This window comes from Lathamus discolor, chromosome 3 (assembly GCF_037157495.1).
Source record: "Lathamus discolor isolate bLatDis1 chromosome 3, bLatDis1.hap1, whole genome shotgun sequence".
NCBI classification, from domain to species: Eukaryota; Metazoa; Chordata; class Aves; order Psittaciformes; family Psittacidae; genus Lathamus; species Lathamus discolor.
This window is the reverse complement of record NC_088886.1, coordinates 83,532,331-83,559,702: the sequence shown is the minus strand read 5'-3', so window position 1 is coordinate 83,559,702 and position 27,372 is coordinate 83,532,331. Positions and strand designations below refer to the sequence as shown.

General features: G+C 38.0%; 1 protein-coding gene across 5 annotated transcripts in view; it reads right to left on the bottom strand.

Annotated features, from left to right (window-relative positions):
• RAPH1 (Ras association (RalGDS/AF-6) and pleckstrin homology domains 1) overlaps nucleotides 1–27,372 on the bottom strand; it is an 87,872-nt gene that overhangs the window by 46,231 nt on the left and 14,269 nt on the right. For 4 of the 5 annotated variants that reach the window (XR_010610673.1, XM_065670140.1, XM_065670142.1 and 1 more), the window contains exons 2-4: nucleotides 8,589–8,708; nucleotides 4,538–4,643; nucleotides 3,087–3,601 (exon numbers count right to left, since the gene is read on the bottom strand). Coding sequence is in view for 4 of the 5 variants with exons in the window: in XM_065670140.1 (XP_065526212.1) it covers nucleotides 3,087–3,601; nucleotides 4,538–4,643; nucleotides 8,589–8,708 (741 nt within the window). In the remaining variant the exon portion in view is untranslated. Of the gene's footprint in view, nucleotides 1–3,086; nucleotides 3,602–4,537; nucleotides 4,644–8,588; nucleotides 8,709–14,585; nucleotides 14,638–27,372 lie in introns of all 5 variants that reach the window. The other variant, XM_065670141.1, reaches the window with a different exon arrangement.

Genomic DNA, 27,372 nt, shown 5'->3' with positions numbered 1-27,372 from the left:
GAAGTCATACCCTCCCATTTTGGCTGACTGTAGAATTTCAGCCTCTTTTCATGACATTTGTCACTATTATCACTCAGAAGTTATACTGAACTATACATAACTTCATTGCAAGGCAGTTCTTTTACAGGATTTCCTTAGATTTCCAGGTCAGGAAGCTCTTAAATACATAGCAAAATTGTTTTTCTAAGACAGAATACTGAAATTAATAACTGAAAAGCTTAATATCCTTTTTCAGACAAGCATTTCCCCCTATCAAAATGGTCTTCAATTTTACTGTTTTACTGCAAATCACAAGAGGAAGAGCATACCTTTAAGCTACAGAAGAAAGGATGACTTTTAAAAGTACCTATACTACCTGGAGAGGACAGAAAGGGTCAGTCAAAAGGGCAAAGCTGCCAAATCACTGACCCCTATTGCAAGAGCCATAACAGCAAAGAAAAAATTTAAAGGTCAGTTTAACTACACTCTCAAGGAAGACGGGCAAAAGAAAAGAGTTAACTTGAAGCACTATGTGAGAATAACAAATCTTACAACAGATCTGCTATGGCCACAGCCACTTTCTGCATAAAAAAAATTCTTGGTTTTAATACATGTGCACTATGTCCTCTTCAAAGTCTACTTCCTCAGAGGAATGTCCTCTATTAGAAACAGCACCACTGAGTCAACTGTGTGGGTGGGTGGGTGAAATTCATCCATACTAGGAAAAGCTGGTTCAGTTTACAACCTAGCCATGAGGATTCGTAAACCCCTGACCAGTAGTTTTAAGGCACTAAATGAATGAAAAAGCAAATTAACTCCTTTGTTTGTATCCAATGATTCTACCAGGGAATCCTTGGGGTTTTGTCCATTTATAAGGTGAAGTTAAATTCAAAACCACCACCACAGAGTTTGTCACAAACTCAAAAAATGTGATTTTCTCCCCTTTTCTGAAAAAGTCCCTTCCCATCCCATAACAGTTTTAATACTGAATAGCTGACCACCAATTCTGTAAACTTGGGGAAAATTTCTCAGAGTTTAACACCTTCTTCAGGCTACTGAGAAAGAATAGAGCAAAAACAAAGCAGCACTGTTACTGAGTGTAGAGGTTTCTGCTTGAGAGCAGAATTTGGCTCAAATTACCAACACTTTCTGGTTACCTCCTTCAAAGGAATCATTCATATCAACTTATCTAGGCAGAGAAACAATAACCACATTCTTATGAGAAGTAATCACCAGGTTTACAAAGGGTGTGCTCGCATGTCTTTGTGAGAAAAGCTTTTGGGGTGATTTTAAGCCTTGCAGTCCATGGCTAAGGGCACAGAAAGCAACTGCAACACTTGCAGCAATACAAATCAGCTTCCTGTGAAGACAAAGCAATTTCTTGACCTCTGTCTCTTGATTCACCAACATCAAGTCACTTAGAACAGCAACAGCTGGTTTGTTGATTACTCATGCCGCATGAAGAACTGGAGAGACAAAAGACAAGAAGGGCAATCTTACTGATGCCTCAGCATATCACTCCTGAAGTAAGAAGGGCTAAGATCTAGAGGGAGACCTGCAAAATCAACTACAGACAACATTCTGTGTTTTTCAAAACTTACGAAATGCAAAATTAAAGTTTTTCTTGTACTATGCAAGTTATAGAAGCAATTACTTCAAGTAAAGAAACTTTTTAGCCCGAGAGATGAAAATGCAGTATTGCCTAACTTCCTACGTGAAAACTCCAGAACAAACGAAAAAGAGATATCAGCATGAATAGCAGGGAAAAAAACAACCCCCAAAACAAACAACAAAACCCCACACCAAAATAAGCCTTGTCATCTTACAGAAAGAAGATGATTGACAAGCAACAATATAATCAATGATTCTCATAGGCTGGTTGCAATACTTAGGCCTACAGCAGTAATGCAAGGGTTTGCATTTTAACTTTCCTAAGAGAGAAGAATACATTTCTATCTACCTCTGGTTTGCTTCACTCAATACAAATCTCCAATAAAATAATAATCTTAAATAATACAATTTAAAATAAATACTGAACACTATTTTTTTCTACAAAGAGACATTTTACTAAACTGTCACTTACTCATTTTTCACCACTTCAAATAAAGACTTAAATTTAAGTGTGACCTTGCAGAGTTGATCATTACACTGACAAGCTTGTATCATTCACTCTTCATATCAAATGAACTTTTGCTGCAGATGGGTAGAGGTATGCTTTCAGCACAGCTCATTCAGATTACTGTTAATCATTGATTAGAATAAACTCAGCTTGTTCCGGTTTTCTCCCACTAAAGAGAACACACGTTAGTACAACTGACTTTAGAACAGGCCAGATTTCTGTTTCAGAGAGTGTTTCTACATGACATCTTCTAGTTTAAGTTCTGTAAATTCATCACAACATTTTTCTCATTTCCTTATACAAGTCACCATCACTTTCAATGTTCCCAAACTGCCTGTGGTTTTACTGAAAAGTTTCCCCTCTGATTAAGCAACGCTGAGGTACCAAAATACCAAATGAACATCTGTTCTTGCTATATCTCAGCCCAGTTGTTTTTGTGTTGTGCATTGCTTCAAACAGTTCTCCCCGTCATACATTAAACAAGAATATTAAGTAGCAGCAAATTACTGGTATACCATAGCTCCAGATAGGCATTAAGTTGCTTCATGTGTATGAAGTGTACTATAAAAAGGAATGTAGTCTTGTCAGTTATACTTTCTCTGTTCCACAGCTGTGTGCTCCTCAGGTTTAAATTAAAAGCAATATATGAGATTTACTTAGGATAATCCCATTAACTATAAAACATTAAAAACCATGACTGGCATAACAGAAGGAAGAGATTGGGAAAGTCATTAAAAAAAAAAGAATCTTTATTTTAAAAGATTCTTGCACACAGGAACAAAACCAGAGAAAGAAGCAGCAGCAGCACATGATGTCCACGGGGAAAAAAAAAAAAAAAAAAAAAAAAGCAGCCTTAATCTTTAATCAACCCTGCACTGAAGATATTTAGCTAGGAGTGTCAGCATGGGGAGGGACAATGGATGGATGAGTTTAAAGAAAAATAAACAAAACCAAACCAAGCCAAAATCTTGAATTAGTGACACTGTACCTCAGTGATTGGTTGTCCTTGTGATGTCAAGTCCAGTTCCTGAGGTCTTGTCACTTTATCAATATCCAAGGAATCCATGCTGGAAGCTGCAGAGGTTATGCTGGAACGGGAGGAGTTACTGATTGAGCGCACCTCAGCATCACTCACTGTGCCAGCAGATGCTGTCCTCCTGTGCTGAGCAGTAACTACTGGTTTGATGTCTTCTGCAACAGACTGTTGGGCTGCCTCATCCATGCTCAAAGAGGCCTTCTCTAACTGTGCAGTGATGTCATCCAAAGATACATTGGCATGTGATGGTTTAGTCACCTTACCAGATGAGGATAATCCTTTCATGCTGCTGTGCTTAGTAGAAGTTCGGCTAGCAGGTGGTTTCTGAGCCTTGGATTCTGTGGCAAGGCGTTTCACTGCAGCATTGTTTGCTGAATGAGACCCAATACTGCTGAGCTCCTGCTCTATGGAACAGAGATCAGCCATGAGGGCATCTAGATCCACAGTCTCCCCCTGATTCAGGGCTTCTGCAACAAACAAGATTTCAGCACATGCAGTCACTTCATTGATCTGTGAAATGCTTCACTTTGTGTTATCAGATTTAACAGTTAGGTTAAGGGAACAACGGAAGCTGCATTTTCTTTTCCCATCTGTACTGCAAAAATCTCTGCTTACTGCTAAGCAGAAATTTATTTGCACTACTAATCCCGACTGTTCTAAGAACAACTAAAAACCTCAAAACAAGCCAACAAACTATTTTGGTTAAATACATTTGCTGATAGAAGAAATTTATGACTGTTCAGATTACACCTGAAAAGTTTAAACTGCTGTCCTGTGAACAGAATCTAAAAGTACCTTTGTATAATATCATGCCTCAACTTCTCAAAAGAAGTGTAGGTGTTTTGCTAAGCATTTTCTGCTAAAGCAATGCAAGGTATGTGACACCGCTTAAAAAGCCCAAACCACAGAAAACAAAAAAAAACACAAACCCACAAAATACTATACAACTACTCAAGCCTTTAAATTGCAGCTTCCTGTATTACAACCAGAGGAAACTATTTTAAGACAAGGAAAACTTTTTTTATTTTTCTTTTTTTTTTTTTACTATGAAAGCATTCTGTAGCTGTATTCCTGCATCCTGTCCCATGAAGCAAGATGCTTTTTTTTTCCCCATTTAACAGTTACACATCAATTCATTCTTTCATAAGCCCAGATCCTAGAATATTTATTTCTGTATAAAAACTGGGCTACAATTCTCACATACTAGGTTCTATAAAAGAAACTGGTTTAAGATACTAAAAATTCTATGCCATAAGAAAGCAATGCCTTCAGCAAACATTCTCACTTCAGGTAGAAGTATATTTAAATGTGCTTATATTTCACAATGCTCTCATTTATAGTTGGAATAGGTTGGTCTTTTTTTACCTAAACTAATATTTGAAAGGGTAAATAATTCAACAAACCATTCAAATTGTACATGGAGAAGCGATATGAGAAGTTGGCAAGATTGGTTTCCTGACGTAGGGGTGATCTCTTCACTGGTGCCACAGGCTTGTCTGTATCCAGACTCTGAAAAGGACAAAAAAACAGGCAGGACATAGTTTTGACAGGGAACTGGGCAAGCAAACATGTAAGATAAAGTAATTTTCTCTAAGAGAAGCTTTCCAAAAACTCCTGGCATGTTAAAAAAAAAACAAACAAAAAAACCCCCACAAAACCAAAAATCCCCACCAACTCTTGTTCAGGCTTTAGATTTCAAACACTCAAATACACATCAGAGATTTAGCTTCAGATATTCAATGGAAAAAAAAAACAGTTAAACACATTCTGTTTCATTTGGTTTTTCTTTCTTTTAGAATCAAAAGAATGGAAGCATGTCCGTTCTTTTTGAACAAGTCCAGAGGAGGGCCATGAGGATGATCAGGGGACTGGAACACCTCCCATATGAAGATGGGCTGAAAAAGTTGGGGCTGTTCAGCCTGGAGAAGGCTGCAGGGAGACCTCAGAGCAGCCTCCCAGTATCTGAAGGGGGCCTATAGGGATGCTGGGGAGGGACTCTTCATTAGGGACTGTAGTGATAGGACAAGGCGTAACGGGTTAAAACTTAAACAGGGGAAGTTTAGATTGGATATAAGGAGGAAATTCTTTCCTGTTAGGGTGGTGAGACACTGGAATGGGTTGCCCAGGGAAGCTGTGAATGCTCCATCCCTGGCGGTGTTCAAGGCCAGGTTGGACAGAGCCTTGGGTGGCATGGTTTAGTGGGAGGCATGGTTTAGTGTGAGGTGTCCCTGCCCATGGCAGGGGGGTTGGAACTAGATGATCTTAAGGCCCTTTCCAACCCTAACTGTCTTATGATTCTATGATTCTATGTTCCAAATGCATTTTTAAGTGGTGCTATGTACCAGCTCACTCTGAAACAGATAGCTGGCTTACCTGTAACAACAAAACTGCAGCAAATTGCACAAGTGTGTAAACACATTCAAAACTGTGGCATCCTCTCTAAGAAATGCATCATTAGCTTATGAGCATAATCATGGCATAAGAACACGAAAGCATTCCATGAAGAACTGTTTTTTATTAAAAGGGATTTAAAATTCGCTAAACTCAGACATTTTTCTCATTAAGTCTTTCCTGTGAAAAACACTAAATTATGAAAGCAAACCCCAGTCAGTTTATGTAGGGTAATTTAATTTTTTAAAGAAAAACTAGTATTAGGAGGGGGAAACATAATTCTACCTAATACATTAAGTTGTTATGTTTTGAAGGCTAATGTGAGCATAGTATTGTAATAAATACCAGTATTTTTTAAGTAGTAAGCAGTAGTAGGGCACTATCACCCAGCTGGTGACCCAAGATGACAGGGTCTGGAACTGGTGCCCTTGAAGTCACAAGGTTACATGAGGAAGCTAGCTCCTGCTGTTGCTGAGGTTCAACAGGCTTGCAAAGGGTTTGAATTTAAGCAATAGTTGTTCCAATAAAGCTTTCCTGAAGGTATGCGTGTCTGAAAGAAACACATCTTTTTAGTTCCAACAGAACAAGGTTTTAGCGAAAAATCAAATGCACTATTTTTTCTCCACTATTTATTTTTGCTGAACTCCCTTCTCTCCTCAGTTTGGTTTGAACTTCAAAACAAAACAATAAATCACTTTTTTGGTACGTCAACCATCACTTAGCAAGGAGAAGCCAGTGATGCAGCCTTGTCTTCCATCAGGTAGAAAAACACCTCACCTCTGGTACTTTTCATAGAGCTTACATATTGTCCAACACGGGATAACTGAAAAAACTAAATAATGCATCTATCTACAACCCTAGAGGCAGCAGTGAAACTGGAAACAGAATAGGCAAATCATGGCTCTTTCCTTCAGACTGAACCCATAGAATACCACAACATGCATCCTGTAAAACAAATACATTCCAGTTAAAAGCATCTAAAAAGTGTTTAAACTTAATTATTAAATTCAGTATTTCACATCCTTGGAGACACGCATGAAATGCTCTCATTATTATTAGGGTACATTCTCTATAACACATTATGATGCTCACTACCAGTTTAGAGAAATGCTAAAAACTGGAACAGCACCAAAAGCTTAGGTCTGCACGATCATGAGAAGCGAGGCAAGATTTCCTTCCTTTAACCTGTACCACACAGTAGGATAACTAGTGCTGGATAAATGTTAATGCACTCTGCATCAGTGCCAAACACTGCTCTTGTGCTGCAAATTTTGTGATTACATTTTATAGTGTTTTTATTAGACCAACAGTCAAAGAGGGCAAAGTGAATTCAAATGATCTCAGGGGCATCTTAACAACTCCAAATTTTTTAAGAAGAACTTGCATCTGGCGGGAAATCTGGGCCTTACTTTCAATCCCCCCCACAAATAAACATTTAGGAAATCTAAAAAGGAAGTTAAAGTTTAAGCAACTTGGGGGCAAAAAAAATCCCTTCTTCCTACTGCTCTTAGCATCCAGTTGATAAATAGAAACAAATGATGAGAATGCTCTTTGGAGCTCATTAGCTCTAATCACCCCCTTTATTCGGGCTTTATTGGGACAGCTGCATCAAGACACAATCACTTTTCATCAAATGAACTCAGACACAACTAACTGCATTAACTGGCTTATTATAAAAAAACCATATGAGGTCATTCAAAGTTTTGGGGAAGTGTCATTTCTCAGTGGCCACGAAAGAAGGGCAACTGTCAGGCTACCTTGGAAACTGTGTTGTACAGTAATAGGAAAGTGAAAAACAAAGTGGGTCATCCCTTTAATTATCTGTTAGTAGGTTTTAATAACTTTGCATAGATCATCATTGCAAATTGAGACATCACTATTGAGACATCAGCCTGTATGTCAATAGCATTGCCGTAAGCCCCAAGTAAAGTATGCTTCTATTTCTAGGCTGCTCATACTTGAAAAAATGGAGCAGAGAACAAAAAAAACTAAGATAAATTACCCATTGTGCTCTTCTGTGAAGACCCTCATTCGAGATAATTTACAGAGCCCATGCTTCTAAAACACTTCCAAATTACTGTTAGAAATTCTTCACAGAAAGTTAAAAAACGCCAAGAGTTCCTATAGATACTCAGATTTATTTCACTGTCTTCCAATCATCTCAAAAGACAGGATTCTTTATTTTCCTACATGCACAAGTTCAGGGGACCGCGGGGGGAATAATCATAAAATCATTTTCCCCTAGAGTGCTGTCTACAATTAGATCTTGCAAGCAGAAATTTAACCAGAAGGTATCAGCGGTAAGTCTGAATTTGAAATGTTGTCACATGGATTAGCTCAATGTTCCTTCAGTCTTTGGGTAAGATGAGGATGAGAAAAGCTACCTCTTCTCTAGCTTTATTAAACTTGAGGTATCATACCTTTACTTAAGACAGAGGGGATTAAATACCTTAGTCAGGAGGGCCACCTCCCACGGCTGAAAAAAAAACAGTCACAGAGAAATGGTCTATCACCTTGGGAGTCTGGCATACTACGCAAAAGGCAAGATCTGCTTATGAAGAAAAGAAAAAGCCCTAGAAAGAAGTGCTAAAAGGAAATGTCCTATCAGCTGCGGGAAGGGTACTCTAGAATAATGGTGAGTCTCCTAAGGTGTATCAGGGCACCTTACCATGTCATCAGTGACAACATTCACAATCTCTTGTTCCCTACTGCTCTTCAGGTGCAACGAAGAAATACTGCCTGTCATAGCTAGACAACATCCAACCATATGTTTGGAGATGCAACCTACCTCTAGCCAGTGTTTCATTATATACATGAGGACAAATACCAGTTCCATAGTTGCCTTTGGGAAAGGTCAAACTAGCAGGTTTTGAAAAATGAATTTAACAACTCCAAGATAGGGAAAACAAGCCAATTTAGAAACATTTGAAAAGTACTGAGCCAGCCACACACTACAGTCTACTTGGCTGCAAGTATCAGTGCTAAGTACTTATCATCCAACTGAAAAGAAACATGCAATACTTATGAAGAATTATTCTGCAAGATGATTGAAACCTCCCTAACCTGTGTGAGTTTGTCCAGTTCCCCCAGCCAGGCCCCAAACATCTTGTCCAGATCCTGATCTTCCTTATCACTATCTTCTTCTGCACCATGGTCAAGTTCTTCATCTGATAATTGCTCCATCTGAAAAAAAAAAAAATTATACATATGTAAGTTTGATACTCGAAATGTATCAGTGTCTAATAAATCTGGTGTCAGCTACTAAGTTTATGAAAAAGCATTCTGAAGTCAAAGCACATATTTGTCCATAAGCTTTATAAAAATTGCATACATTTACAGTTTATTATCCTGCTCAGAAGTAAAGAGTTAGCGTGAAAGCTGGAATGAATAATCACAAAGCCATTCTTGCAGTTCACTTTTGTCAGAGCCATGCAGGAAAAAAACAAAATCCAGAGTCCACAATATGTAATACAGCATCAGAAATTAATTCATGCTAGCCTTGCATATGCATTCATTGCCAGCTATTGTTGGCAAAGACTGTTGATTTTACATTACAAAAATTCAAGTCTTGTCCAAGGAATTCAGCTGACCACAGTTAAGCAACACCATTCAACCCACAGGAAGTGCAGTCTCCCTGTGCTGAAAATAGTTGACTCTACACATCTGTAAACAGAAATGCTTAAACAGGCCACAGAGAATGCCAGCAATACATCCCATGAGACAGTTTAAATCTTGGAGACTGTCCAGATCACTTCAGCGATAATGCACAATTTTTACCCAAGAAAGAAACTCCTCCCTGGAAGCTAAGAGTCACCATTATAGCTATCAGATCCTCATTCATTCAACAGATTTCAGGGACCAAGATAAAGACTTAATGTTCTCCACAGGTTTTCCGTTATCACCTCAAAGGAAATTAATCTTTTGTTAAATAAGCCTCTATTCTCTTCCCCAAACATGTCCTCCAGATCCCTTATGTGGAGCTAAGATACACATGCCTTCCTTGGTACAGTCACACTGTTAAACCCAGGATCTGGTTCAGAATGAAAATTTACATACTTGGGAGGAAAAACAACACAGGCAACAATATGCGAGCAATGAGGCACTACAGAAGTGTAACTCCTACAGATGTGCTACAGAACATCCAGAGAGACATGGGAACAGATTGCCACCAAGAGATACACAAAAAAATCTATGGCGTGCCATACAGCTCAATTTGGTCAAGTCATGGGCTACATAGCAATTTCCTACGTAGGTTTCAGAAAGCACCAATTTACATTTTGTAGATTTAAAAGCAAACTTTCTAAATGCTACTCTTCAGGAAAAGACAAATCTTAGTCTGAAATACATAAGTGTTGCAGAACTGAGCTGATTAGAGATGTTACAAAAGATGATAAAGATGATCACAGAGAAAAACTGTTGCATCCAGTTTTGACTTCATATGACAACAGTTCATGCAAAATAACCTCCATGATTTTAAAATAGCCTTTCCTTCTATTTATGTATTGCTTATATTTCACTTTACCTTGATAAAAGAATCAGGGAACAAGAGACTTCACAGGTGATCTACAATTCTGAGGTCAGCAGAAGCCAGTGCCTCTGATGGATGCAAGATACTGCCATCCAGTTGCTCTAGACAAAGAATCTTTTACTGAGATTTTACTTTTGTGGGAGAGCGCAATGCAGCTGCTTCCCATAAAAGGGGTAATAACATTAAAGCTAACCTGGCATGGTATACTGCACCAAGCAAACACTGAACAGATTAAATTTACCATCTAAATCTCATTTCTTTCAACACTTGAGTCCTGCTAAATAATTCTAGCACTCAGGGGAAGGGAAGGAAGCTCTTCCTACGATCTCGGAGTGGTGCTGAAGTCCAAAATAAATGCCAATATGCTTATGTAATTGAGCTGCATCCTTCTACCAACACTGCACCAGTTTTTATCTTTTATAAGTCAGGCATGCCTCCCCCTGCAAGATTTGTCTCCATGATGTCACCTGAAAGCCCTTGCACATACAGAAACAGAGACAGCAGGGTAGCAGCAACTCATACTCTGCCTGAACTCCTGCAAAACAATCAGAACCTGGATTCCACTTTCACAGCCCTTCAAGCTCTGCTTTACTACTCCTTCGGCTTTTACATGGACCAGAAATACTGCAAATTCAAGACAAAAAACACTATACAGAGTTTGACCATATCACCTTAAGTAACAGCATTCGTACTCAACACCACAGTATTTCTCAATGTCTAGATACACTTGAAGTAAAGAATTTTTATTTGAAGGCTAGGGGAAGTTATTAAAAGCATGCCTTAGGAAATATGACTGTGAACTGCCATATCACATAAATGGAAACTGTGACAGAAAACAGACAGAGCTCTGTATTTACAGAGACTTCACACTGCTAGCCTTTCCCTCTTTGAGCTGTTTTTGCCACTTACGCCAAAGTTAGATGGGGCTTGTTTTGCAATGTATTCATTCTATGGCACTGTTCACAACTCATCCTTTCATTAAGAGAGGAGCTTGTTCGTTTTTCTAGTATTTCTGAGGATGTAAACCGTGGAAAGAAACAGGCATTCTTAATTTCCCATAAACTGTTGCTTTAGCTATTTTAACTTGGCGTCAGAGACACTGCTTTAGTTCCAGTTACTCTGAAGACAGAATTAGCAGCCTGAAGAAAACTTTTACAAGTAAAGTACTGTTGTGTCAGCATGTCTGGCACTAAACTCTGTAGTATTTGCCAGCTTCTTGTAGTCCCCACCCAAGCTTCCTAACGTCAGCTGCATTTCCTATGAGCGTGCAAAAGGCACACAGAGGATAGTGTTTCACTTAAGAAACAGCTAATATGAACTTGCTGGTTCTGTACGAGGGATCCGTCTTAGCACAAGCTCCACTAAGGGAAGGAGATCTCAAAGGACATTAATTAAAGGATTAATTTAGCAAATTAAGGCAGAGACAAAATGCTCAGATAACAGCATCTGAACTTTTGAAATATGAACTCAAAATGGTAACAACTCAGAAAGCACATTCCAGTTCAAAAGCTTGACATCATCTTTTTTACAGCCACTTTCTTCCTCACTTTTGTTGTTCACAGCAAACATCCGCCATACTTCAGCAAATCACAACCTAACTGGGAGTTATAACACCTTTCCAAGGATACAACATTTTTATTTATAACAAGAAAGGAAAAAATGGTATAAGGGCTGGGGGGATACACCTGTTTGGGGTGGTTTGTGTATACGTTTTGTTGTGGTTTTGGTTTGGGGTTTCTGTTTGTTTAAAGGAGACACTTAGAACTAAATTAGATCTAAGAAACTGAAAGGAATAAACTGTCCTAGTGTGATACCACAAAGCCACTTACATTCCTAAAGCGTTTGCAGGGTAGTAGAGTTTAAGTAGCTGTTGCTTCTTCTTAGCTCATACATGATAAGATGCCAAAGCAATTTTTGGATTCAAGTTACTTTTCAACACTTCACCTTCTATTCATGTGTATGCCAGAATCGAACTTACTTAAAATAAGCAGCATCATTCTGGTATACCTAGATAAAATAAGGTACCAATATGGCACAGTCTTACATATGCAAGTCCTTCCTGAACTGAAGTATATTCCATGTACTATTTTGTTTTCAACTACAGACTGCATCAGTCAACTTTATCTGTTTGAAACACTATTTAGCCAGGCAATGCCATAGTCATTGTATGACATCTATCTGGTTTCCAAAACAGTTCACAAGGTGTGTTCACTTTCAAATGCATGAAGCATAGTATTCTAGCTTTTAAAAATATATTCTAACCTCATTGTATGAAAAATGACTGAGGCTTTCATTAGAAGTTACCAGTTGCAACATTTAGTCATTACCTACTATTTCAATTACACTGTAAGGAAAAAACCCAACTTTACCAATAATTTAGAAAATAAATAAAGATATAAGCCATTACAACTTTCAGCATGCCAGGCAAAGGCATGAGATGATGCGACTTCAAAACACAAAAGGAAAAGATGAAAAGTCCAAGAACAATGCTTCAAATATATCATTCTGACATTTTCAAGAAAATACATCATCACAGAACTCCAAAACTAACAAATTGCTGCGATCAGAAAGCAACAGCTTTGGGGCATGTAAGTTATAATCAAAAGTGTACTTAAAGTGTCTTTCACTGAGACTGCATTCTGCAAACTTGCACTTTGAGACGTAGTTCCTACCTTAAGTCAACCCGGTTGAACGCAATAGGAAACTTTATTATCTTAAGAATATCTCCTCAGAATGAAAACACTCTGCACTGAAAAAAGCAGCTGTGAAAGAATGTGACCACAGGATTTGTCTATACTGCACTTAATTGATGATAGAAAGATATCAGAGAAAAATAGATATCTAACTGGAAATGCTAATATGCTTAAAGGGTCAGTAACAAGAATATGTTTATATTCGCTAATTTCAGAAGCACTGTAATAAGGATTTTGAACTAGAGATGCTTAAGCATGTTCAAAGACAACCGACAGCATAAAACCCTCAAATGAAAACAAATCATGTCTCTTTCAGGCAACTGGTGTTTTAACCCCCAACCTTTCTTATTATTTAAACATAAGCTTGTACATGCTCATGCTTGTTACTGAACTAAGGATTTTCTTCATTAAAAAAAAAAAAAGCTATGGAATTTTGTAACAATCTACTGTAGGGATACAGTAGACAACAACAAGCACTCAAAACACTACCTGGACAGGTGACCGATTTCTGCATTTCAAAACCTAATCTCGGGAACCAAAAGGAACTATATAGCATACTCTGGTTTGGAAAACATACTCTATTAGGAGCTGGTTTGTAAATCAGAGTTCTTCCATTTGTGATCACCCATGGGTTCTCATGGCAGTATCTATTTCTGTTTAAGTTGTATATAACACTACTGTACTACACTGTACGAGCACAAAAGCAGTGTGCACACATAAGATCCTAGCAGGTTTTCACCTCTAATACTTGTTCACCTAACTGCTTAAGGAAATAAAGTTACTTACACAGGGGAAAAAAAAATAAAAATAAAAAAATCAAAATGATTTCAGAAAACTGACAGCCACAGCTCACATTCATGTTTCTACACGTTTTCTTGAACTAACTGATAAATGATGAAATAATTAGTTTGAATGCATAAATTGTTTCATATTAGTATACTGTCCGCATGACAGCGATCGATGAAATCCAGCTCTTTTTTTTTTTTCAGAAAAAATAATAAAGTCTTATGCTATAACGAACATTAACATTTCTCTTTTAACTTTAATACTGCAGCACACTAAGCCAATGACACAGTGCAGATAACTTGCTTTAGTATTTCCATGTTTGTTCTTAATAAGCATAAAATATTCTGAAATCAACTACTGAAAAAGAGATCTGGAGGGGGATTAGAAAATTATGGGAAATTCTTTGCACATTATCCAATGTCCTATAACCCAGTTTATGTTAAGAGTAATCTAGATGAAAAACTGAACAGAAGAGTATTTATTTCCTTTTAGCTTCAAATAGCATAGGTACTAGCTGAATACATCCCAAGGCTCCTACAGCACAGAGATACCACAAAGCCTCTCAAATTCAAAAACTGAGATAAGAATCTGTCAGCCTAAAAGTTCACTTTCAAAACATCTCAAATAAAAATCTTATGTCAAGTGAAAGCCTCTTTCAATATACTAATTTGAGACAACTTTGAGATTTGTTGTTTTTTTTTTTAAATCATGCTTCAGGCAAATAGCTTTCCAGGCTTGTAGTCACACAAGGTGAAAATACATTGAATGTCTGATAAAAAATAAAGCTTCAGGCACTTCATTAAAAGCGAAGACACCTTTTATAACCAATGAACTCATATGTTCCTGAAATTACGCAGTCAGTAATTTTAACAGATGAAGGTCTACCTTTATGTATTACACAAAGATAGGATCTGCTGCCACATTTTAACAAAATCAAAAAATGTCTGTGCACTTTGTTGTACCAGTTAAACAGGTAAACCTCTTTATGCAACCCAGCTTTAAAGTGGAAAAATACTGAATCCATGCCTTGCACACGGGAAGAGATTCACATACCCAGAAGTACCGTAGATAGTAACCTCTTGAGGTCCTGGACACCAATATCTACCTGCCTCAATATAAGATCCAAGAAAGAAATAGTTGCATCTAATCACACATCAATAGATATAAGATATAATTAAGGTGTATAACACGTTCATAGTTACTAATGTATTTAAATACTAGGTCACTAGATTATTAGGGAATGTGACAACCTTTGATGCAAATCAGCTACCTGCTTCCTGTTCTTCTTTCCCTCCCTTCAAAGCCATTGGGAGAAGGAAGACAAATAATTAAAGAATATCTAAAAAAAGTCTTAAAAGCAATGTGCCTTTTGAGCACATTTCTTTTTCAAGTCTTTTATGTTCTATCAGACAGCTGGTCCGGACTGCAGAAATCCAGCAAGTATGAAAACCAGGTGTCCTCACTGTAAGGCCTTATTCTCAGGTTTAGCTGAGACGTGCAGAACTCCCACAATATTCCCCCCCTTACCCACTGATCTAGGTAAGATGCAAGACCATAACTTTGAAACCACAGTAAAGAAAACTTTGTGTCTCAAAATGCATGTTTTGAATTGTGGACAGGCTAGAATTTCAATAAAAGATCAATTAAAAGCTGGTGAAAGTAACAGTTATTCAGCCAAACATATACAGCATAATTTCTAACACTACTCCTAAAATTAAGCACATGCCTGTACAAGAACTTGCCTTTGCCTGTAGCTGTTTGTATTTTAAGCCCAGTTAAACAACAATGCTTTCACTAAGCTCTTGAAAGTATTTTTCTTTACATTATCCATAAGTTTGCAATATAAATATTTACAGCAATACAAGTGAACACATAACTTACATAAAGTTTAGCAACTGCTAATGAAACAATTGTTTGAAAAAATAACTGGAAGAAGAAAAAAGTCTTAATCAGGTATCAGACAGTAACATCAAAGCAAACTGTCTCACTCTTCCTGGAATCCCCCAAAATACATCAGTGCTGTATACAGTAAACACAGGTTTTCTAGAACTCAGTGCTCTTCATAAGAACACTGTTAATGCCTTTCAGATTCTAACAGGCAGTTCAACAATTTATACCCAGAGATTCTAACCAGGAAAGTCAAACACACCACAGTTGCTCCCTGGTCTTCCACAGATTCAGCAGCACATCTTTAGAATTAAGCAGACAGTGTGTTAAACTTGCACATGACAACACAGTACTCCTCACAGACAATACAAACATGGAAGAATAAAGCTCCTTTTAGCTAGCAGCATAAAGAAACAGAACAACGTAACTGTCCATATTCACATCCACTGTAGCTACTGACTTCCTTGTATTGACTTCCCCTGTCAAAACTCGCACACCCCCACTCTAACTTGACACAGGCACCCATGTTTCCTGAAATAAACAAACTGAAGATACTAAAACATCACTTCATCTTCTTGATTTCTACAATAACACAATGGGAAATATTTCTGATGTGCCACCCACAAAATACTCACCCACGCACCCAACCCTTCTTTGTGCGAAACCCTGAGGAGAGAGGTAAAATGCAAAGTGGATCAAGCAGAACTCTACCCTATATTCCATGGGGTTGGTTTCTCATTATCACTTTAGCTGTCTTGGTATTATTATTACCATTTATGTTTATTTTAGGTTTCCATAATTACAGCCTGAAATTTTAAATCAGTCTCTATAGGGTGACCTCTTGTATAACAAAAGACATTTAAAAGATCTTTCTTCCTGTAAGAGCTGGGACACACCAAAATTATTGAAACTACTGAAGAATCCAGTTGCATCTGAAATTTGCGCTGTTGGGAAGGCACACAATAAAACCTTTATACCCCGAGATATATTTCAGTGCTTGTCTTGCATCTAGCCAAACAGATGTTGCCTTGAAAAGAAGGCGGGATTGCATCCCATTTCCTGAACCAAGATTACAGCCAGAGTAACCAAGTGGGCACTAAATTAATTCCCATTAAAAAAACCCATCCCAGATTACATTATGTGTCACAGCAGATTCTTTACTAAGGCAACCTGAAGACAGTTCTAAAAACCTGCTTTGCCAGAGTTCATAAAAACGAAAGTTGCCTTAGCTGAAATAGTTTTCAAGCAGAAGATAAAATACAGGTGTTCTCTAAAACACTGACGCTCATTACCTGCAGGAGCCAACATCTTAGTCTTACCAGTTAAGACTAGAGAATTTTCAGTGCGAAAACAGAGTCAGATTACAGAAGCTAGGGAAACATATAGCTTTAAATCTCTAGTCAAATCATGTTCTGCCTTCAGTAGGCAAAGATGTACTTAGAAACATAAATTAACTGCAATTTTCCAGAATCTTCATTATATAGTTATCATAATAGAAACTCTATTGTGGCATCACTTCCCATTCAGTTTTAGCTTTGGAATGATGTCCAAAACAAGAATAACAAATATTAATAAGTTGATTCAGAAAGAGAGGCAGAACTAAGTTTAATGCAGTGCCTTCAAGAAGTACATGTCTCTAAATAATTTCTTTATATAACTAATCTTTTTAAGCTATTAGTAGGAAGTACTACTAATACAGAGGATGCATTTTGAATTATGTATGAAACAAAAATACCTTACAGCAGCTGCAACCTTGACAGAAGGCAGCTAGATGTCCAAAAAAGGTTTCATAGACAAGGTAAGCTTTATTACACAATTTGCAAACTTACAAATTCGAAGCTTTAAGGAGGTTATTTATGCTTGACTCCAGACAACATATACTTTGAACATGCTCATGATAGTATCTGAAGAAGACATAACACTATCAGGTCCATCTGTTTTAGAGATTTTTTGATAAACAGCAAATTTTGCTCAAGTTAAATGCTCATTAAAATGCATCTCTTTCTTACCCACTGAAGAACCACAAGTGACCCACAACTAGTTCTGCTATTTCAGCCCCAAGTTTTTCTTTCAGAAGAATCCTTCCTATAAATCCCCAAGATTATACTTACTATATGTTGCAGGCCATTGAAGTTCCCCCCAGGCTGAAGGTTGATGGATTCTCTACACTATGCAAAAAATTACTAAACAAAATAAATTTCAGGTGCCTCAAAGAGTGACTTCTGGTCCACACAGATTAGAAAAGAGAAAAAATCCTCAGTCATTTCTTGCTAATTTGGTCTGAGGGATAGGGGCAGAACAGATTTCAGCCAACTCTAGATACTTGTTTGAGTACACGGCAAGACAGACTATGCAAGCATCTCGGGATGAGGATTCCCTACCTCAGACCACTGGGCTCCTTGCTCTGCTTTCCCAATTCAAGCTATGGCCACACATTTCAGGAATACATAACACCACTAAATAGTTCATTAATTGTGAAGGGAGGAAGAGGGAGGAAATGTGCAGCCGCACAGGAAGAAGACAAACATTCCTGATCACAGCAGGCAACTCACTTAAGTCCTAAAGCATGGCATTAAATTCAATTACAGTTATTAGCCTAATACACAGCTGCAAATGATATGAGAACACTAAGGGCAATGTAGGCAATCCTTTTACCCCCAGAGTACACAAAGGAAGTGGATGAGAGATCCAGAAGTGCACATCTCCTAATGACGTGGTAGACTTGCACATAGTGATCAGCCAGCCTGAAGCTCTACTAAAGCTTATACAAAACCTTAGAAGAAGAAACGAAGAACTTAGATGCCTGAACTTTTACTGGAACTTCCCAAGGGCTTAATGATATAAGTAAAAATGCAAGCCTTTAACATTTTACTATGCATTTATCATCACAACTATACCAGACATGTTTGGAAGATTAAAGGAAGATTTCCATTTTCCAGATAAGGGCCAAGGCAAGGAATACAAAGCAAACCTCTTATGGTTTAGGAAGAGACAAGAAGAAAATTGCCTACATCCATAACTTAACCTTCACCATCATTCTGCATAAAATCTGACTAAAAATAAAACACAGAAACATGCATGGTATTTTACAAAGCCTAAAAAAAGGATTTATTTTGCAATGAGGACAACACTTTCAGACATACTGCTAGTTACAGTCAAAACGATAACGCAAAAGGTCTAACAATTCTGCTATGTCTCATTTGGACCTCTCTTTCCTCTATAGCTGCTAATGTTGACTGAATTTTAATAAAAGGAAAAAAAAAATCAAAACCAAGCAATAACACACAAAATCGAGGCCGTCTTATTCTGCAGGAGGGCTATACAACGGCCTTCAAAAGAAGTATTCAACAGAGATATGAGAAAAACATCTTTTGGTACATTTTATGTATAGCTTTAAATATCTATTAAAGTATATTCTGCTTTCAGTAGGCAGAGATGTACTTAAAAACATACATTAGCTGCAATTTTCCAGAATCTTCATTATGCAGTTACCGTAACACAAATACTATTTCAGCATCTCTTCCCATTCACTTTTCACTTTGGAATGAGCAAAATACCTTTTTGGGATGCAGATCTACTTTCTCCCCTCTTCCTCTGAGGCTATATACAGTTCCATTCTTGTCCTTGCTGTTAAAAACGCAAGTTGTATTGACTGTTCTATTTGCAGGCAATGCAAAAAGAGGGACTTTATGTCAGTGCAATTGGTAAGGAAACCTTCTTAATTCGGATGACTGAACCATGAAACTGCATGAAGGGATATGCCCTTTATAGGAGGGGTTATCCCAAACAATACATGAGAAGAAACACATCATGAAAGAATGGCTTTGTATTCATCCACAGTTAATGGACACTGAAAAACACTTGTCAGCTTCATTTAAAGGAAACCACTTTACTGCCAAAACTAAACTAAGCATTAATTTAATAACACAACAGAAGCAAGTGAGATTAGCCTGTGCACAGCTGCTGTACATTCATGCCATCCTGGTCACTTCCTGAATGATAGCTCCCCACAGGTACTCAACCTTCCACACTTCCCTGTGGATCCTCTCTTCAATCCAGAAAAAAAACCACTAGAAAGCACAATGTGCTTACTTGCCTCTTGCAACTTCATCCATTCCAGAAAGGATTATGTAGCTTCTTTTCTCCATTGGCAGACTAAGAATAGCAATTAATTTTATTATAGTATTTGGCCTTACAGATAGATCTCTGGAAATACCCAAATACTCTTATAGCTGTGGCCCAGCTCTTTAGGCTCACCTTGCACTTGGGAAGAGAAGAAGCACTTGCAAACTGATCACTCTAAAATTCACGTGCCTTTACAGACTGGTCAGTTGTGCCTTTATAATGTCTTTTTCCACCAGGAAAAAATAACTTGAATTCATTTTTATACATCTACTAGGCTGTCTTTCAACCATAAGACAGCAAAATAAAGCAAGTAACTGCCAGCTGCGTGTAAAAGCTGGACATCTTAACAGTGCTTGTAGAAGATGGTATACATGAATGATCAAATAGGAAGAGGGAGGTGCAAGAAAATCACTGAGGTCACAGGTCAAATTACAAAGCAGCTGAGAGTATTTCTTCATAAGACTCTGAGCTACTCTATGCTTCAGCTCAGTTAAAAACTAATTTTTACTCAAGGGACCCTCTCAAAGGTTAAAAATAATCATTATGCCAATATCCACTTAAGATACCACACCAGATGCTGGCAAGCTGTATATGTGGGTACTATCTAGACTCAGAAGAAGTTGCCAAATCCCTTTCAACAAGCACCTAGTGACAGCCTATGAACCACAGTTCAAAAAAAATGGAAGAGTATTGCCTTAGCTATAATAAAACAACTTGTGAAGAATGCTGTTTGTTTATATGAGCTTTCGTATAAGGAACTAGATGATCTCCAGAAGGCCCTTCTGATCTCCAGAGAGCCCTTTCAACCCTAGCAATTCTGCGATTCTGCGCATATATTATTTACACTGACCTCAGTTGCAAGAGGCTGTAAGTTGATTGCTGGTACGCTGTGGTACATTATTATATTGTGAAGAGCTGGAACTATCATCTCCAGGAGAAAAAAAAAAAAAAAATAAACCAAACCAACCCCCCCCCCCCCCCCCCCAACAACAAGAAACCCAAAATACAACTGCATATTTTTTGGAAAACCCACAAATGAATGCTTGATATACCTAAAGTACACAGGTGTTTCATTCTTAGCATTTATGAGTCAACACATTTTGTTGTTTGTAGTTAGCCATGATAAAACAACATAACCCTACTCCTAACAAGCCAAGCAAAACAGCAACAACAACACTGGCTTAAACCAAAACACATCTAAATGACAGGCTACCCTGGCTCAATTGATTTTATATTTTAAGTCACTAGTAAAATGGGACTCAAGTGTTTAAATTGTCAGTCGACTCTAGAGGGAGAAAAAAAAAAAAAAAAAAAGATGTACAGTACTGCATCATGACGTTACTAGAAAAGAAATACTTTGTAAGGAGAGGTTTTTCCATGGAAAAGGTGTGCCTTGTGGGAGGCTTGAAGGGACTGCACAGAGAAGAGTCTTGTGAGTCTAGATAGAGTAAGACTGATGTGGGGCACTGGCCAGAAATAAGTCCTAGGAGTCAAGACTGAAAAGAAGGTGCTGGTCGATGAGAAAATGAACATGAGCCGGCAGTGTGCGCTCGCAGCCCAGAAAGCCAACCGTATCCTGGGCTGCATCAAAAGGAGCGTGACCAGCAGGTCGAAGGAGGTGATCCTGCCCCTCTACTCTGCTCTTGTGAGACCTCACCTGGAGCATTGTGTGCAGTTCTGGTGTCCTCAACATAAAAAGGACATGGAACTGTTGGAACAAGTCCAGAGGAGGGCCACGAGGATGATCAGGGGACTGGAGCACCTCCCGTATGAAGACAGGCTGAGGAAGTTGGTGCTGTTCAGCCTGGAGAAGGCTGCGTGGGGACCTAATGGCAGCCTTCCAGTATCTGAAGGGGGCCTATAGGGATGCTGGGGAGGGACTCTTCATCAGGGACTGTAGTGACAGGACAAGGGGTAACGGGTTCAAACTTAAACAGGGGAAGTTTAGATTGGATATAAGGAGGAAATTCTTTCCTGTTAGGGTGGTGAGACACTGGAATGGGTTGCCCAGGGAGGTTGTGAGTGCTCCATCCCTGGTGGTGTTCAAGGCCAGGCTGGATGAAGCCTTGTGTGGGATGGTTTAGTGTGAGGTGTCCCTGCCCATGGCAGGGAGGTTGGAACTAGATGATCTTCAGGTCCTTTCCAACCCTAACTCTTCTATGATTCTATGAAATTAGCAGGAATGGAGAAATTCTCAGTGACATGAAACGTGAGGTGAGCTTTTGGCATTAAACCAACACTGCTCACTAGCTAGTGATGTGAGGCACATGGGCCGAAGGAGCCCTTGCCACACAATTAAATCTGGGAGCAACTATGTGACATGAAAAGGAGGCAGTACACACAAGTTCTTCACAATAGGGATGTAGATGGAAAAACATGCTTATGGATCTTACAACTGCACAATCACCACTGCTTCAAGAGGGTACTTTTTCAGCATCATCCCTTGGGTCTTGAGGTGACTAGGCACAATACCAGATCTCCATAAATCTCACAGGCAATAACAACACAGAAAGTCATCCTCCTGCTGCATAAACTGCAAGTCATCATTTTCCTTCTTGCTACTGGAAGAATTCAAGTTGTATTTTGACATCCTCACAAGGCAAGAAAATAAATCCCTTGAAGGAAGTCCTATACTTGCACAACTCTTCTTCTCAGTGCTTGCTCTTTTTCTCCTCAAATAGTAAGAGATAAGCCATTCCAGAAGTGATCTCAGTCCACAAAACAACTTTCACAAGACCTCTGGTTGAGCACACGTGCCAAAGCCTGTAACAATTCCACCATCACTATTCTCTAGTAAAGCCTGCACAAATTGCTGAGGTCTTTGAGAGATACTGAAAGTCACCTTCATCACTGATACAGACTGAAAATACAACTTCATTCTTCTCTGCCATTTTAGCAGAATGTCACTGAAAGATTCTCATAAATATCTAAAGGAAAACAGAGAAAACTAACAATATTTCTCCCTGCAGTTTTTCTTTTTAATAGTTTCTTCTCTTGGGATTATGTTTCTACTGTCAATTCACCATCCTTTCTCTGGAAGGATGGTTTAATTACCTTAAACCAGTAAGTCCGCATAACTCAAACCAGTATCAGCAATTTGAGGTATAAAGCTATCAAGTTTGCCACAGACTGCTAAGAGGAATCTAAGCATTGCCTATTGAGCACTGACCTTAATCTCTAGCTTCAAGAGTCCTGAAACTCATTAATTTTTTTAAATACTTTAGTATATAAGATGTGCTCTACAGATACATGTTCATACTGAAAAGCCCTATTACTTCAGTTTCTAAGTAAATCTTGGCAGCACAGAGTGAAGGAGGGAAGGGGGAAAACCACCAGTTCTTGACTCTACTCCCTGGAAAAAAGCACTTAATGCAAGAAAGCAGCCTCAACATAGAAAAAAAAAGTTTTGTTATGTCAAAGGTCAGAGCAGTCTAAAAGCCAGTTAAGCACCAACTGACGCATACCAAAAGGACTTCATTTAGAATTTAATTGTAGAGATTAAGAACAAATGTAAATATTTAACATAGAATCAATATTTTAAAGCACACATTCCTGAAAAAGTAACAAAATCTGCTTCCAGAGCAAAAAGGGAAAAAGAAAGTGTAAGTCATGCCACTGAGAAAGTGAACATGAAATTTCTATACAGTAGAACCACCATGGAAGACAGGGCTGACAGCTGGGCCTTGTTAAAGAAGGGCTTTTAACGGGAAGATTTAGATTCATGGGATTAGGCCAGCATTCCTAAGAAACACCGTTCAGATACTAAATTGCAGAGGCCTTGTCTAAACAGCTCAGCACCTGAGTCACATAAACAACTACTGTACAGGCTGCTGTCACAATACTTGGTAGCTTTGTGAACAGAACTTTTCTTGCATATGAAAACTAAAGAGTGGTTTGCTACTGCAACTGTGGGGGGGGGGGGGGGGGGGGGAAATAACTCACCTGAGTCAAAGTCCACAATGCCACTCAAACTTAAGTTTCAAGGTATTTTTCCAAAAAGTTTCACAATTGAAACAAATCCCCTGCACCAACTTTTAAACTGAGTTTTTTATTCAGTGAAGGATAATCCTAAGCAGGTGGCTGAATGCAGCTATTATACACACAGACATATAATCACTGCGCATTATGTTTCACATTACATTTTTCTTATGAACACACTTGGAAGTTCTATGACTCAGAATTCAGTAATTCTTCTCTCTCATGTAAATTTGATGCTGCAGTAAATCAATAGATCAATATAAGACAAATTTAGATGATGAAAGGGAAAGAACACTGACGTGCGAGTAAAATAATTTTGCCATTTACAAAAACTTAAAAAAGGAGGGGCTGCAGCACACACTTCCTCCTTATTCCTTCCTGTCTTCTCCTGGGATAAATCTACTGTTCAGATGAAGAAGCTGAGCACCAAACTTTGAGATACTTCCAATACCAAATCCTCCAATTTTACCTACTCTCAGGAACATGCTATTTGTGAAGGGGGCAGCCTCCCTCCTACCTGGATTACTCTGCATGATGACTCATTCATCAAACACACCCATAACTAGATCAGCTGGGAAAATCTACAAACACTTGTTTTTTGGAAAGCATTTGAAAAATTCAGTCTATTTATTATTGTTACTAGCATTTAAGATCTACAGGATATTAAAACAGAAAAAACAACATGAACAAAATCCCCAGCCAACACAACAAAACTAACATATTTTGCATGGATATTTTCTTTGATTTTAGAAAACACTTGAGACAACTGTTTCAGAAGGAACAAAACTGTGAAGTTATCTTTCCCTCTATTCCAGAGCCAACTTTCCAAAAGAGTTTTTGGGAAAATGTTTCTACAAGCGTCCCTGACATTTTTCTTAAGCTCCTGTTCCTAGAGTTAAAAATTATAACTTAGACATTAAAACTTGAGGCAGTCTAATACCTCACTGCAGTCAAAAAAGGGAAGGGCTCTCACCCCCCTCCATCTGCTACTACTTAGTTCCAGAACATCAGTGAACCTGCTCAACTTTCTAAACCACCAGAAAACTCACTCAACACTCCAAACATCAAAATAATCTTTCTGCTAAGTTAGCAAGCGGAAACAGATTACCCTTAGACTAAGCAAATACTAGATCCAGCCATTCTTTTGGGACATCGGGGAGAAGGGACAGAGAAACAAGCAAGTACCTCTTCCTGGCAGTGGCAAGATCACCTGTAATGGACTCACCTCTTTAACTTGCAACTCCTCATCTAGCTCACAGAGCATACTATAAAAGAATTCAAACACATGGCTTACATTCTTAAATTCATAATAAACAGAAAAGGCCACCTTTCTAATTAGTATGGAGAAAATTTCAAATGGTACCTATGCATGCATATGCAAACACATACAAGACACTGAAAACCAGTTATAATCTTACTGCATTTGTTGATGCATATTTATGTCTATCAAATGTATATTAAAATTGGCTCATTTTACTGATTTTGTAACACACATAAGTCTTAATAAATTACTTTAGCTACAAACATTTAAAGCTTGTACTTTTCACTACAGACATTTAACAGTAAATAAGATAGTACTTTAGTACCTATCAAGTTACTGAAGAGAAGACTACATTTAAAACAAAGTTGGAAAATTTGGGAGGACGAAATTTAAAAAAGAACATTACTATCCATAAATACATTAATAATTCTGAATACAGAAAACTTCAGGGTTAACTCTGTAGCACTGAGGTACAAGACATGAAAAGACAGTATCTCCATACCTTGACACGTCATATTTTCAGAAACATCTAAATTCAAATTCTTTCATACGAATACTTCAACATATATTAATATTTTGAAAATACTAGTAAAAAAAAAAACCCACAAAAAAACCCAAACAACCCGCAAACAAACAAAAAAACCAAAACACTCATAATTCCAAACAAAGAATACTAAGGGCTCACACTATTCTGTGTATAGACGAGACATACTAACAGTGCCAAGCTAAATCTGGAGTAACTCAGGCAAAGAATTTTCTAATCTTTTCCCCACATTGCCAGAGTCAAGACTGCAAAATCCCTTTGGAATGACACTTCAAAAAATATCTTGTGCTAAACCTTTACTTACTGTTAAGAGTACTTATAAGAATACCCTGCTGCAGATCCCTGAATACCTTGACTTTAAAATTTTAAAGAGAACCCGAATTGCAACTACAGACAATTTTTATGTGTTTGAAATCCTCTTTCTCTTACTGAAAGATGAAGAGGGACCCATATTCTGTTTCCTGGAGAAGAATGACCACTTCCCATTGCCCTTGTCCAGCACAGACACATCTCACTAGTATACTCTCAAGGCACTCTTAACTCAAATGAAATCTTGGAAATTTCTTATTTTACCAGGTGTACAGAGCTCAGTACTCAAACAAGGCTACCAGCTACACTCTCAGCTGTGTGGCTATGGCTTCTCATGGTACTCTGCACAAACAGTTTGTTGCCATTGAAAGCAGAGTCTTTGTCTTCCGAATAGCTGGCTCTAAAGGTTATCATGCAACATATCTACTGTAATTATTGTTTTGTTACATAATGGAGAATCAAACCCACAATCTTCAGAAAATTTCAAGTAAGTTAGTTGAGAAACAAACATGCCTGCCTTTTTGCCATCACATCTTAATATCAGAAGCCATCAGGGCTCATTCTTCCCTGAATTCAATGGAAAAATGGAAAACTTTACAAGAAGACTATCTTATAGATGACTTTTGTCAATTAGTCAGGTATTTTAATTCCTTCATTTTTCCTTGCTACAAATGTAATACCACCAAAATATTGTTAAAAAATACACAAAAAATAATACCACCTTTTACAGATGTATTGATACTACAATATTGTTAATAAACCCCAAACCTTTTATAGAAATATTAATACACACTACCAGTTTTTTCCTACAGAACATAATTCATGTGTTCACATGAAACAATTATGTGCAATTTCTAAACATTAAAAAATAGTTAGAAATACAGGGCTAAAACCAAGCTTACTGTAACACATATTGAATTTGCATCATGCTCAAAGAGCCATGCCTTTCCTAAGGCAAAATATTTCCTCAGTTCACAATATCGCTGCAGCCCCTCTCAGTTCCCTTCCAAAATACTTAAGCCTGTGTCCACAAGGCTGACAGCCAGTGCTGTTATTTCTTTCAGTCTAATTCGGAAAGAAGCAGGAAACACGGCTCACAACAAACGCAGGAATACGCAACACACACAAAACAGAACCTACTTTTCACTCTGAGCCCATTTTCAAAGTCTAACTAAGTATGCTCGATTGTAATTTCACCCTTGTGAACTCCTCCAAGATCAAGGGTATTCTGATCAAGAATTCTCACAGATGAGTATTTTTCTGCTTTATAAAACCAGGACAAACTCTTATTCCAGATATATACTCTTTTGGCAGGACTAGGGGAGGAGGTTATATCTAGCTCACAGAAAATTAGGTCACCCACTTCATAAGCAAATATAAAGTGCATGTTGAAGTTTGTAAGCATTTCATAGGTACTCTCCCTCAAGAGAAATTTGGAAGAAATTTATCACAAATTCTGCACACAGCTAGATCTATTATAAATGCAGGAGGAAGGAAGTTCTTATTTACAACCTTAGTCAAACAAAAAACCATTATATCATCTTAACAGCTGTGTAACAATTTGCCAAGCCTCAGAGAAAAGTTTTTTTCTGAACATCCCAAAAGAACAATTATTTTTGTTTCCTCAAAAATATCTTCTTTGGTATAAAGACTGAGCCAGATGAATAAACTACAGAACACTGAAAGTGGAATGTGTACTACAATGACTATTTTTACTGCTAAAGCTGCTGTACTGA